At 29.9% G+C, this 15,350-nt stretch overlaps 1 protein-coding gene across 4 annotated transcripts in view; it reads left to right on the top strand.

Annotated features, from left to right (window-relative positions):
* Gel (Gelsolin) overlaps positions 1 to 15,350 on the top strand; it is an 89,266-nt gene that overhangs the window by 49,565 nt on the left and 24,351 nt on the right. For all 4 annotated transcript variants that reach the window (XM_071179358.2, XM_043054553.3, XM_043054551.3 and 1 more), the window contains 4 exons: positions 3,480 to 3,603; positions 6,889 to 7,001; positions 10,358 to 10,492; positions 15,109 to 15,189. In XM_071179358.2, coding sequence (XP_071035459.2) covers positions 3,480 to 3,603; positions 6,889 to 7,001; positions 10,358 to 10,492; positions 15,109 to 15,189 — 453 coding nt within the window. The remainder of the gene's footprint in view (positions 1 to 3,479; positions 3,604 to 6,888; positions 7,002 to 10,357; positions 10,493 to 15,108; positions 15,190 to 15,350) is intronic.

Here is a 15,350-nt window from a genome sequence, read left to right as displayed (position 1 = left end):
TCTGTCGAGTCACAAAGTCCTCCATGTCCCCATAACAATACAATACCTCTGGGGGTACTGATCCAGGAGTTTCCTTGTCTTCTGGATTGGTAGAAAATGACGAGGCTACGGAGTCGAATATTAGTAGTCGTAAACCCAAAAGTTGGGTCGACTGTGGAAATATAAAGAATATTTAATAGGTTCAAAATATTTTTGTGTTAAAGGTTTTTAACATCTATCTACTCAACGCAGAGGTGTCTTTCTCCCCCCAAAGGTTTATGGAGACATCTCCTCCTGAATTTAAAAAATCTTTCCCTGATTCCTGCAAGCAACAAAAATCCATATAATAAATTTTTATACAAACAATAATTTTTTTGCGATATCTTATCTTTTTCAATTAGATTCATTGTCCAAAGTATTTTACAAAACATTATTTTCAGAAGACGAAATTAACATTGTACAAAAAAGTATTGAAAAAAAAGAAAAAGAAAGCACTGAGAAATTATAGGCAAAACTGACATAGAAAGTGGTGATGTGTTGCTATCTTTAAAAATTATATCAATTTAACGATCGATTTGATTCATGCCCCCCCCGTTCAGTCCAAATTTACTGTCATTAAACATTTGTTCAAATGTGAGTAGATGCTTTTTTAAATTTTTTTTTTATATACTGGGATTAATTTGAAGTAGACGAAAAGAAATTTTTAAAATTTAATATTTTTTTAATTATATATTTCATTTTTTAATTATGTACAGTGCACCAACAAAAGGACCAGCATGAATAACTTTTGATCTAATGATTGGACCTTTACGTTCTAAGTCTCAATCTTAATGGTTCGAGGGGTTTACCTCTAAAATGCTAATTAATTAGTGCTGACGATATTTTTTTTAGTTACAAAATCAGGCACAAAAACGTACTTTATCTAAATAAACTTACCCTTTTTTCCCCAATGGATTCAGATTTCTAACCCTCAAAATATAGGGGGTAGCTGCAATCTGGAAAATTTGGTCTCTATAGTTTGCTCAGGAGAATGATCCAAAGTTTGGACCCCTTAATGTTAATTTTACTTTTTGCTTATTTTGCTGTATCCCCTGTTTTTTAAGCGGATTGAAAAATTTTGCACACAATTATAAAATTTGTTTATCCAAAGATGTAAAAAACAAACTTAAGTAAATATTTATTATTTTACTAAGTAATAGTCGAAAAAATTTTGAATTGTAGGGTATACAATTTTTACGTAATTTTAAAGTATGAAGTTTTACGTAGCAAAATAATTTCAGAGGAATCGGTTTAATAGTTTCTGAGAAATTGAATTACAAATATGTGACTTTTTCAAAATTCGAATTCTCAGGAACCATTCAGCAAATTTCGCTTTAATTTTTTTTCTAATTTTTCAATTTTTTTTAAATTTGCTTAAGAAATTTTTGAGATGGGCAAAATACGCAGAAAGTAAAATTAACAATAAGGGGTTCAAACTTTTGACTGCTCTCCTGACTATGGGCACCCTATTTTGACTATGGGCATCCTATTTCCCCTATGGGCACCCTATATTTTGGAAATTAAAAATCCAAATCTGCTGAAAAATAAGTATGTTTATTCAGCGAAAGCATGTTTTTGTGTCTTATTTCGTAACTTATAAAATCGTCTATACCTATTGATTAGCATATTTAAGGTACCATTAAGATTAAGTCCTAAAACGTGGAGATCCCTTCATTAGTTCAAAAGTTATTCAGGGTGGTGAACTTTTTTTTTTTGGGGGGGGGGGAATTGTACATTATGCTTTAATTAGCAATACTCTCTCTGGTTGTTAACCTTATGATGAGTTAAAAGCATTTACATAAATGATGAATTATTTTATCTCAATCAGCTAAGCTTTCCTCAATATCTTTTTAATGAATTCACTGACTGGCACAGCATTTTTTTTGTTACAGATTGCTAATATTTTTAGTATCTTTTTGCTATATTTTCAATCCTTCTGCGCTGAGTTATTTCACATGCAATATTTAAACAAAGGGTTTTTTCATCGTTTTAATGCTGCGCTATTATGGAAACCGCATTACTACAATAAGAAAAGATGTCGATACTTTATTGAAAAAAACGAAATACTGAATTAAAAATATGAAAGCTCATTGTTGAAATGCTGAAGAAACACATATGTAAGCTAAAGTAATTAAAAATAATTTATATATATATATATATATATATATATATATATATATATATATATATATATATATATATATATATATATATATATATATATATATATACACACACACATAATAATATGCCTTTAGAGGCTAGATAATTTAAGAGACTTGGGTTTATTCAGATAAAAAGGCATTTTATTAAGTTATATTAAGTATTGAAAACATTGTTCTCTGGAGTTTTGCATCGTTTACATTAATGGTTTTCCATAGCAGAGATGTTGGGATTTGGCACAGATTTATCTAGCCATGAAAATATGAAAAAGAGAAATTTTGATTCGCTAAAAGGATAGTGCCACTCTGACGCTGGGAAGTTTTTGGGACTATCTTAATGCGTACTTCATCTACGAATTATTGCTCAATAACTTCAGAAAATAATCTTTTATCTGGTTTATCTTGACTTTTTATGGCTCTTTGCGAGAGGCCGACTTCTACAACTTAAAATTGATAAGAAACATATGTTTTAAGCTTATCATTTAATATGGAAGGACTCACATGAGGCATTCTATGTTACACACACTCGCACGCACGCACAAATATAGGAGGGAGAGAGCCCCCCCCCCAACTCTTGAGATAATACTGCCTAAAGGTGTTTGCTATGAACAGTTTAATAACAAATTCATCGCAATTTCTCAGAAGATCTGAATGATGTAAGAGGCAATCCACTCTAGCAAGAGAGATTGTATTGATTTTTTTACTCTTCTTTAAATGATTGAGGTTATTTAAAAAGATGGACCCAGCTAGTATTCATAAATTTTAAAGTAATTAATTTATGATTTTTAATTCATTCAGGCTCAATGATGAGATGTTGTGATGGTTCTGTGTTTTTTTTTTCTGTTTCTTTTTTCCAGGCTTTATTATTTATCTATGAGCATGCCGATTCTCATCATAAGTTTTGATTAGAGCATTTTCTGCTGAACAATTTGTAATAGTCAATATTGTTAGCGGTAGATAAAATCTAAATAAGTAAGTGGAAAGTGTATAAAAATCCAGAGGTCTCTCTGTTTTGTTCTTCGGGAAAATACATAGATGAATAGAGGTAATCCAATATCAATGAATGCATTGTTTTTCTTCGGTTCTTATCATCAGCTTAAGAATTTGTGTAAAAGAAATATTTAAAACTGAATTATCTAACAGAGCTTGAAAATGAATGCGGGTAACAGTCACAAAGATAACACTATTAGTATTCTTCCATGTGTTCATGTTATTTTAATAGAGCTTTCAGATAGAGTCAGTCCACCTCATTTTTGCCAAGCAGATATGTTTAAGTTCATTCTCGATTTTATTTTTTAGAAATATATTGAAAAGAAGAGTTATCCCAACTATCTTCCTATTCAAAGAATCGTCCACGAAGCTGAAACTCCTGAATTTAAGTCCTATTTCTCAGTGTGGAGGGAACCAACCTTTGAAAGAGAGAGTGAGTTTTCATTATTTTAATTTAACCCCTTAACAGTCTCATATATTTCAGAAAACATTTTTTTGACTTTTGTTCTTCATATTATTATAAAAGTTAGAAAATGGTTTTTTATTACAAAAAAAAGATTTTAAATGTAATAACTACTGTATTTATAATTTTTACATGCACATAAGAAAGTAATGGATTGCACACACACATCTTATTTAATGAGAACAAATGAAAAATAATTTTGAAGCTAAATATAATATTACTAGTATAATATACAATGAAGAGCATTACATTATGACCACTCTCCATCTATAACAATGGGCTCGCCCAGGTTTTCATGGTTTCTCGCCCAGGAAGAATGTTTTCATGGCGCACATTGGGACCCATAATCTTTATAGAACAATCCCTGACGTCTGTAAGCTTCTTGAACATAGTTGCAGACCAGGTTCACCCATTCATGTCAAAAGTTTTTCCTGCGGGGGATGGTGTTTACCAACAGGATAATGCACCATGTCGTAAGGGTCGAATCGTCATGGATTGGTTCGAGGAACATTCCAGTGACTTTCAAGTCATGTCTTGGCCCCCAAATTCACCTGACTTTAATCCAATAGAGCATATGTGGTCCTACTTGGAAAACCAAATTCATACTGCCACGCTACAACCTTGCAATGTGAGGGAATTGCAGGACCAGTTGTTGAGCGCTTGGTACCAGATACCTCAGACTACCTATCAGCACCTTGTGGAATCAATGCCACGGCGGGTGCTAGCAGTTTTGAGGGCTAAAGGTGGTCCTATATGTTATTGGCAGGGTGGTCTAATGTAATGGCTCTTCGGTGTAGTATAAAAACACAACAATATGATATTCTATACATTAATTTAACAAATCTTTTACCATATGGTATATCCCCAAACCCCCACCCGCATTTCTCTCCCTCGACTGGAGTCGTAATCGGTGAAGAACTAGGAAAACTGAGCCATCTATTAGGAAAATAGTGAATCCTAATGTAGAAACGAACTCAGCCTTCACAAAATAGAAACGTTCACTTTTCTCCTGCCCGAAGTCAGTTAGGGCATCACAAATAATGCACGTAAAAGTTGCCCAAATTGGATACAGGTGGCGCTGGCAAGACGTTAAAGAGTTGTCAAATATTAAAAAATTTTATGTTTATAATGTCTGTATAAGAAATTTTTTCCATTTAAGTGAAAAGACGAGGACATTTTTATTAATTTCTAGCATCAACGCATCGTTTCCATTTTACAATTTCGACCCCTTACTTTAATATAGCAATGTGTGTGTGAACACCGGTTAAGTTACCTTCTTCCTAATTAAAGAAGGTTCATCCATGCACTTATAAGGAATGTGCCTTTTGTTGACCTATGATTTCTTTTCTTGACTATTTGTTATTGAAATCAACATCAGGGTTGCCACTCCACAGGGAAAACCTGAAAAATACAGGGAATTTAAACATCACCTAAAATAACAGTTTCTTTACAAACTGGGAAAATACATGGAATTCAGTTTCTTATTTTCGTCTTTTAAAAAATGGTAATCACTCAAAGTGCAATGGATGGTATATTTATGAATGATATTTCGGTTGCATTAAAATGGTGAATAGCGTTTTTAAAAAGTGCTCAAAGGTGCTTATTTTCGAATTTCGTTTTTAAAAGCCCTTAAAGATGCTTTATTCATTGGGTGTTTTTAAAAAGTGCTTAATGTTCGCTTTTCGAAAATGAGATTTTTAATCTTTACCATGTTGATTTTCGCCGCGAATTATGCGAAAGCGTGCTTTTCACATTATTCTGTTCAACGTTTTCACAATTCATTCAACCACAATCCATTTCGACCTACCGTCAGTCCATAGCGTATGAAAGCGCCCATCATTTTACATGTTTGATGAAATACTTACGACCGCATGTGCGTCTACTGAGCTGGGTTCGGTGAGATTGTGCAACTCTGTCTCATGTGCAACTCTGCTGCATTTTGCAAGATATTCTCAATTTCAGGCTTCATTTTCCATTCTCTGATATCGAACCGAAAAGTCTCTCGATCACTTTATGGTGGCTAATGTAATCAAGAAAAGAGTTCTATGTCTGAAACTAGTTACTTTATAATGATCATGTAAAGTCTTTGAAAACTATTTCTCATTTTGTTAATGTATATAGTGCTTAAAAATATCCTTTTGAGTGCTTAAAAAGTTCTTAAAAGGTGTTTATCTTTTGTTGAAAGATTTGGCTACGCACCCTGAAGTGGTAGCAAAATTTAATAAAAAAAGAAGAAAAACTCCAAATGGTTTTGCTATTTGTCCTGCAAATAGATCTCAAGTGCAGTCATACAGACAAATGATGCCATTGTTAAAAATTTCAGGTTTGTGATCAAACATACAATTTTACGCTCATTGTAGATGATGTCATTCCATTACTACATTACTAATTTACTTAGTGAAATTCTTATTGGATCGAATTTATTTGAGATTGGCTTATTTGTGGGATCCCTATTTTTTCCTAATTTGTGATAACTATCACACGTCTTATCTCAGAACCTTACCAACAGATGGCAACATCAGTCATTTGTGAGGTGTCTTCCTCTATTTAGACATAGGTCTGAAGGGGAAGGAAAGTTTCTCCTCATCCCTGTATTACACATATCGCTGCCCGACTTTTGATTCCACAGATTTTACGAGCAGGTAAATTGCATGTACTCGTTAGGTTTTAGTGGAGTTTTTCTGGACCACAGTCTGATTCTCTAACCACTGGGCTACCCATGGTCCACGAGGAATTCTGACTACGACGTATCGTGTCCACGATTTGTTGTCATCCTGACAAAATTGTGTGTGACAAGTTGACATGACAATGGAAAAACACTATACCAAAAGAAGAAAAGAATAAAATAAATTTTTTAAAGACTAAGACTAATGACTTGACTAAAAAGAAGAAGATAATTTTATTTTGGTCAGATATAAAACAAAAAACGAAGAGCACATTACTTTTGTACTTGACTTTGACATCCAAAAAATCCTCGTTTTTATTTTGAACTTGATGTGCCTTCTGTTTTTCGTGTTATGCAGAACAAAACCAAAATTATTTTCTCTTTTTAGTCTACTTGAAACACATAGTAGTTTTAAACTCTTATTTTATTATTTTTTCATAGTAAACTATTTTATTACATTGTAAAACTATTTTAACTAGTAGTAAAACTAGAGAACTATTTTATTATCTAAAAAGATAACAAGCATTTTAAAATCACAAATTTTGCCTAATATTTTTTAAGATACTGATTGTTGATTTTTTTCTTTCCAGAATCGCTTACAGATGGTGCAACTGATTATGAAAATGCAAAACACCGACTGCTATCCAAAAGTGCTGGAAAAGCTTTGAGTTTTATGCCTGACGACGGGTCGGGGGAAGTCGAGGTATCAAATATGTCATTCGTGAAACAATTGTTAATAAATTACGAGTATAAGATAAGGTTATGCTGTAATTTATGTCTATTTTGTATTTCACTGATGAATTTTACATTTAGATATAGCTTGAAATGCATGTTTACAAAAACTTCATAACTTTTATTGGGCATCAAAAAGTGCCTTTTTTGTTTCCTAACTAATAAATGTGGGTACTTTTCCTAAATACTAAGCATAATTGTTACGGGAGAAAGTCTTTACTTAAGTAACTTTTCAGTCAATGTCTTTCAGAACTTAAAACCATGAAGTGTGTTTAAATTCCTTCATTTTGAATTTACTATCATTATTATAAATTCAAAAATTTTTTTGTGAGCTCGACCCGTTTTTTTTATACTCGTATTCGTTCTGATGTATCAGCTAAATTTTGAATTCTGTTGAATTATGAACCGGTTATAATTTGCTTCTACTACAACTCATTAGTGATTTTGAGTGTTTTGTTCTTATTGCCTCGAAATGTGTTCTCCAGGGCTGGTCCGAGCTAATTTTCGAGTGTAAGTAAAAATATTTTTGGCACCCACTCACCATGAAGGATAATAAATATGAACGTGGTGTAAAATAAATTTTACTTACAGTTTTAAAAATTAGTCTAAAACTGCAGTTTGTATATTTTTATAAAAATGAGGTACAAACTAATTATATAATGTACTTTATTCTACAGAGCGAAATAATGAAATTTCTTCTGTAATAATTACTCACAGAATGTAGGATTATTGGATCTCTGAACTCAGTGTCAAAATTAGAGGGGGTGATCACAAATAGGCTAATTGATAAATGTTTACGATATTCCGAAATCAGTCACAACGAGCGTGATTTCTCGGAATAAACATAACCTTTTTTTCAATGAAATAGGGTTCCAATAATTTGGTCAGGAGAGGGATTCAGCATTTGGACTGTTAGTTTTACTTTTTGTGTATTCCACCATATCTTGATAACTTTTGATCGAATAAAATTTTTTTTGTATAAAATTTGGTTATCAAAAAGTAATTCCATTAATAAGATATTTGAAGTCGCACCCTCGATCGATTGCAATTGAGTTTTAGAACGTGGAAATCCCACCATTAGATCAAAAGTTAGGTAGGGTGCCCATTTATTTAATATTTTTTGCGATCTTTGCATGAAATGAATAAATTTCTCTCAAAAATCATTAAGTATACATAATTTGGAGAGGGAAAGCTAAGTTCAAAAGAAACGTGCAACAAACTTCATAGAAATTGAGAAATTTCATTATTAATTTATTTAATTATTTAGTTTTTTAAATAATCTTAAACTGAAGCGGTAAGATATTACTTGATTAAAAATACCATTTGCTGAAAAAAATTGAAAATGCGAAATCAACAAGTTTCAAATACTCAAAAATAAGCTTCCATTTTCTATGCATCTATTTTAGTCAGGTTTTAATTATCATCAGAAACCTTTTGTCACGTTTAAATGTAGTATTCATAAAAACCAATTGTTTCTTGAGCAAAATAACTGAAAAAGGCATTTTGGATATCATCCATATTTTCAAATTTTTTGTCACACTGAAAATGTAGCTGTCAGAATATGTAGATATCGCAATGTCGGGCAAATTGGCTGGGTGATTGGAGAACTCACTCCCCAAATCATAATTTTTTCAGACTTTTAAAAACTACCCGCTGATATTTATCAATTGATTAAAATTTTGCAGGCTTGTATAAAAAAAAGGTTTTCAAAAACGTGGATATTTAGATTATTGATTAAAGCAAAAAACTTGTTAAAATATATTTTTTAATTTAATGTATCGAAAACGACATAGCTTTCCAGTTCACCTAATAACTTAAAAATGAAAAAAACAAATGTAAATTTAATGCTTAAAACTGAAATAAAAACTTGAGACTTTAAAAATATTCCAAAATTTTTGTTCGTTATTAGAAAAATAAACTAAACGCAGAGTTTTAGTTTTTAATTATTTAAAGACATTATAAAATAATTAGTATTAAAGAAATGAGAAAGTGAAATTAAGCTAACTATTATATAAATGGAATCACTAAGTTTTAAAAAGGAAAAAAAATTAAAAAAAGGCAGTATTCTGAACTTTTTTTTTAAACTTGGAGAAGGGGTTCAGAAATTTAAATCACTCAAGAAAAAAACAAAAAAAAAACAATGTTTATTCTTCTGTTGGTAGGAAATGTTTATCATCAGACACTGAGCTCCAACCGATATTTCAGCAGTATAGCTAGTCATGGTCAAATTTAATGTAAAAATGAGTTTTTCTTCCTTTTTTTTTGGATGTGATCATATTGATTAAAAACATTGCTTTAAGAAAAACAAAAATTAAATACTAAAATGCATATTAAAAAAATGTTTGCCTGTTTAGGTATCAAAGAAATAATAAATTATGAGATTTAAATTTTTAAAATTACATATATACTTATATAATAAATACATTTTTAACTATTTTTGCTTTTAAGAACGTGGCTTTTAAGCATTAGATCAATGTAAGTATATTTTTACAAGTCATTTCCTCATTTAGTATGAAATTAATAAACAAAAATAAAAATTTATTTAAAAAATATGTGCTTCTATTAACATTCCATACTGTTTAAGAATGTACCTAAGACCACTCATTTTTTTAATAAAATAGTTTTTGGAAGAAATTCCCTTACTGTCATTCCCTCATTATTTATTAAAAATAATTATTATTCCTGGAAATTATCAGATATGGTTTGGTCTATAATATTTTTTATTAACTGTAGTATACAGTCGAACCACGTTAATTTGAAATGGGGGGGGGGGACTGTAATTATTTCATGTTGATAGAACTTTCTTTTATCCGATATGTTATGTACTACATCAATATATGCAAACAATGCTATGATGGAACAAATTTTTTTTTAACTAAGCTTGAAAGTTTTATTTAAACTATTTTGTTTTTACTATTTTGTTTATTTGTCCACTTCTAACAAAGGAAGAAAATAGAAATCCTCAAAAACGAATGATTGGGATTTTATTCATCATTCATTACAATAATACTGTTGCTCACAGCCTGACTAAGGCATACAGGGCAGTTCCTCCGGACCAGAAAGGCCCCCAAATCGAACAGAAATATTATTTTACCTTTCCTTCTTTAATGAACTTTTTTTTAAACAAAATATCAGTGCAGTGTAAAATCTGCCAGTTTTATGTTAGCTTCTTCATTCATCTATCGTATGAACACGAAAAATTTATTTTTCGTAAATCCATGGCTTTCTAGTGCGTAATTCAAATAGATTTTTGTTTTTTTATTCATTTATTTTTAATTATAGGTTTCTTTAGTGTGTTCTAATTAAATTGAACTGTTATTTTGATAGATATGGAGAGTGGATAATTTTGATATTGTGCCTGTTGAATCGTCTCAAAAAGGAATATTTTTTGGTGGTGATTGTTACATAGTAAAATACATGTGCACAAATTCTTCACCACATTGTATCTTGTATTTTTGGCTTGTAAGTGTGTTTTTATCTCTTTTTTTTATAGATCTTATATTGTACTATTATAACTGTCACAAAATTTTAAAATTCCGTATTTTCTATTGTACAGGTTTATCTGGTGTTATATGTCCACCCACTCGTTTTTACTTCCAAAATAGAGGAATTTCGTGTGCGTTCAGCGTATAAGCCAAACCTTGAATTCACACTTGTTTAAAAAACAAAAATAAAAAAGCAACCAATATAAAATTCTGTTTTCTAAAAATTTCAACTAATTAAAAATTTTTTTTTAAATTTTAATAATTTAAATGTAGAAATGTTTATACTCAACGCTTTAAGATCTAATAATGTGAAATGGTCAATAAATTTTTGCGGGTAAATTCTTGATGTATTTGAAGAATTTACTATAGATTAGATTACTTTTTTTTAAATTGTCATTTAATCTTCATGTTACTGGAGTGTGAGTCAAATTCCGTTTTAATTTGCAAATCGAAAGTGAACTGATCGTAAAGATACAGTTCCTAGCAGAGAGTGAGGGGGTGGGTGATCAGTCTGCAAGGAAGCGGTTCTCGTTAAACTGTGCTGGTCTATTGAAGCACAGTAGAGGATCAAAACTGTCGTCTTCCATTCACATTCTGAAGACTCAAATAAAGTACGGCAAAAAAATCCACTCATAGATTGGAAAAGGTAGTCGTAATGTACTCCTGTACAAATTATTGTAAAAAAAATAATTACTTTTCACACATTCCTATGTAAACCAAAATGTTATATGCATCCTAAATCTTGTCAAAATGTTTTTTTTTTTTTTTTTTTTATTTTTTTTTTTTTTTTTACCGTCAACAGTTTGCAGAAGTGTGTGCATAATTAGATGCCTCTGAACAAAAAGAATGATTAGATGTATAAATAAATTTTCTGAAGGGGGCATGAAAATTAGTGTGAGATTAAAAGGATAAAATATTGGACTGTTGTAATAAATTCTTTTTTTATGCGCACAATGAAACGATTTTTTTTTTGTTAGAACTTATTATTTCTAACAAAATGTTCTTAAATGTAAAAAATATTTAATGTTAAATATTTAAATTTACATGACCCAAGACTTTATTTTTAAATTTGTTTTAAAGCAAAATATTTGTACATAAGAATTTATAAATGAATATTTTTATTGGTATATATTTGTATGTAAGCAAAAGCATGTTTGTTTCTTCCTGAAATATTCTTCATAACTTAACTACCAAATAAAAATAATGCATAGTTGTCAATTAGAATGCATAGAGGGCAATTGTACCCTCTCTGAACTTTGAAATTTTCAATGCTTCCCAGAAGACAAGGGGTTTAATTACATGTCTTGGACTTATTTTATTTAAGTAAAGGAAAATTGGGAAGGACCTTCCTAGCTGGCAGGTGTTCACGATTGCCAGTTTTAACCATGGTTATAACATTTTTGATATAGTTTTGACAGTTATCAAAAACACAAAATTTTGGTGTAAAGTAATTATTAGCTATTATAAATATAAAGTAATTATAAATGAAGGTAGGTTTAAAATTACAAGTGATTAATAAATTATGTTCAATTGACAATCAATTATGTTCTTTAATCATTCTGGCGATAAACTTTCTTTTTGTTTTAAAAATTATTATTATAAATGTTAAATAATTAAAAGTAGAAATGTGCAAAATCGCAATTCATCCAATTTGTTAATTTGTTTCATTATTGAAAATAAAACAATCATCTTATAAAAGAAATATATATATATATTTAACAATCATTTTGCATAAAATTATTTTTCCTTTATTCCCTTTTTAACTCCTTTCCATGAAGCAAGTGATTGTTTTCAAACTCCAAATTTATTTTTCAGTTTTAAATGAATGAGACAAAACTTTCAATTGATGTTGAGTTTCATGGACAAAGACGTACCAATAGTATTACAATAGCATGAATTGGGACATTTTTTTTCTAATAATTATTCTAAATATTGATAACTTAATTAAACATTTTAATTGATTGTTTGAAAAAATTATTAGCTCATTCATCCAAACATTTATACTTTTTTTTTGTAAATTATAATTAGTTTACTTATCTGGGGACATATTATAACCATAATTTATAGGCAATGTTCATGTACCCATAAATTATTAAAAACAAAAATTGAGAATAAAAAAAAATTACAATTTGACATCAGTCAACTTTTGAGGAGCACTTTAGTTTTTCTCCTGCTAAAACAATCTGCCGAAATTGGGGCATAAAAGATTTAAAATCAATATTTAGATTGATAATATGAACTGAATAGTTATTACTATGTAACAAATAATATTGATCTTAAAATATTAATATTACCATGTTTTTAGAAAACCAATTAATAGTTTCAGTAATTCTAGTCTTCTTAAAATATCAAAACTGTGGCAACTGTCTTAATGTGGAACTGACACCATATCATGTTTTTAACTGCCCTGCAGTCGCTGCAGGCCTTCACCTCTTAAACTACCCCACAGAAGAGGATTTGTATTCTTTTAATGCCATAGAAATAACAAAAACTATTCAAGCACACAATGAAATATGATTCAATAGAGGATACGACACCAACCAACCAGTAATTCTAGCTATATTTTGCATGAAATACATGTGCATAATTTAATTATTAATATAATGACCTCCATCACGTAAGAGAAACTTTCCAAAGGTTTTTGACTGTTGTTGACAATTTTCGATAGGTTTTTTACCTGTCATGTCAAAAACCAGTTTTAGATATCAAAAGCCCAACCCTGGATTATGCACTGAAATTGATATGCAGTCCGTGACTATATCATTAGACGCACTATAAGATTCTATGTAAAATTGTTTTTACGTGATTTTTTTGTTTTTACGTGATTTACTTTATTGTTTTTACGTGACTGAAACCGGTTTGCATTTGTTTACGTTCGTCTATCAATTGGTTAACGTTGTAATGCAATATGTTAAAGATAAATTCAAATGGGAAGTATATGAAAAACCCTCCGATAAAAAACCCAATACATGTATGCTTGAATATAAAAGTATTGCATGCAACCTCGTGCAAAACATGTCATTATTAAAACATTACTGTGCGTCTAATTATTATAACATATACTAATATAATACCTGATATAATATATATTCTATATTTATATAATATATCGTTTAATTTAACCAATTGATACACGGACGTAAAGAAGTGCAAACTGGTTTCAGTCAGGTAAGAACAATAAAACTGTGCTGTATTATCTGATAATTAAAATTTTAACTGGAAGCATATTTTGCATCTAATAATTTGGTCACGGAGTGTACATATGCATGGAAATACACTGCAAATAAGAATCCTTTATGCCTCTTAAAATGCATTTTAACGTATTATATTTCTTTTTTGAAAAAATCTATTGAGAAATATTTACTGTTTAGTTTTAATTTGCATTCTTTTAAAAATTACTTAATATTAAAATTTGTAAACAACTGTGAGGCCAATATTACATCAAAAGAGGTTTGTGATATGCTTATTTTTGTTGTCACGGGTGTGTGTGCAGTGAAAATCTGAAAGAAAAAAATTCTTCAAGGAAAGAGCTTTGAGCGCAAAAGATTTCTAAAGAATATTCTGCACAAAATTTTATAAAAGGAATGTAAATTTTGTTTCTTTACATCTTTTCATTTGAATTTAATTTTACAGTACAGAGATGATTATGCTCCGAAAAAAATATGGATTACCGGATTTTTTGCTTACTGTGATCCGGAAATCTGAGGTCTAGAAGTTTCGAGAAATCGTCGATTACATTTATGTTTAAAAATTTTATTCAAATAAATTGAATTAAAAATTTAGTTCAAATGTTTAAATATTTTATGTCAGCACCATGGTTAGGTGCGACCCGGATGCGGAATTCGTATCGACCTGCCGACGCTGGGATTCGAACCCGGTTAACCTCTGTGGAAGGCAGAACGCTCTATCCCCTGAACAGATATATATAGTTCCGAATTTCAGTTCTAACACTTGATCGAGCATTTTAAAATGACCTCATACTAGTAGCGCCCATGCTTGAATATGCTTTTATGACTACCAGTCTTAATTTTATTTTTGTCAATGTTGTTATTGGAAAGTCATTTAAACTTGCTTACCATCTTTGCATTAGTTTCTCAGAATCCTGGAGAAAGTGACAGTTGTAATTGTGAAAGTTCACATTTAGAAAAATAATTTTAGCATATTATTTCACACCCTTTTTTTTTTTTTTTAAAAAGAAGAAAAAAAATCTTAATTTATTTATTTTAGACATCTTCCGACTTTCTAAAGTTAAGAAGAATTCTTAACATTTTTTTATTATTGTGTTGTTTTACTTTATTTTATTCTTTTTATATTTGTGATTTATACAAGTATGTAAAAATTAACTCTTCGTTGAACTGCCATTGTACACATAAGAGTAAAATTTTTTTTTTAGAGAAGCATGTTTCTCCTTTAAATGTTTTATTTTTGTGTTATTTTAGGTATTTTCAGACTTCTGTTATTTATTTATTTTACATTTTTGAAGGCATGTAAATAATGAAGACTAATTTACAAAATTCAAATCTACTGTGTTGTTAATTATTTTTATATTTTTCAGTGTGTCATCATTTAGTGAAAGAGAATTTGTTTTTTTAGGGTCAATCAAGCACTCAAGATGAAAGGGCGACTGCTGCAATAATGACTGTCAGAATGAGTAATGATATGAATGCAGTACAGGTTATTGTTCTTTTCTGTCATTATATATGGAATAACACTTTTTAGCGAGTTTTTTAAGTCATCAAATTTAGCCAACTAATCACAAAATCTGTCTATGTGAAAATCATTTTTTTAAAGTAATATTTAGTGCCATAGTGTGTGTGTGCTCCGTAAAATAAACA

This window comes from Parasteatoda tepidariorum, chromosome 1, assembly GCF_982258835.1.
Source record: "Parasteatoda tepidariorum strain Cologne lab strain chromosome 1, Ptep-v5.0, whole genome shotgun sequence".
NCBI classification, from domain to species: domain Eukaryota; kingdom Metazoa; phylum Arthropoda; class Arachnida; order Araneae; family Theridiidae; genus Parasteatoda; species Parasteatoda tepidariorum.
This window is presented reverse-complemented; position numbering and strand designations above follow the sequence as displayed.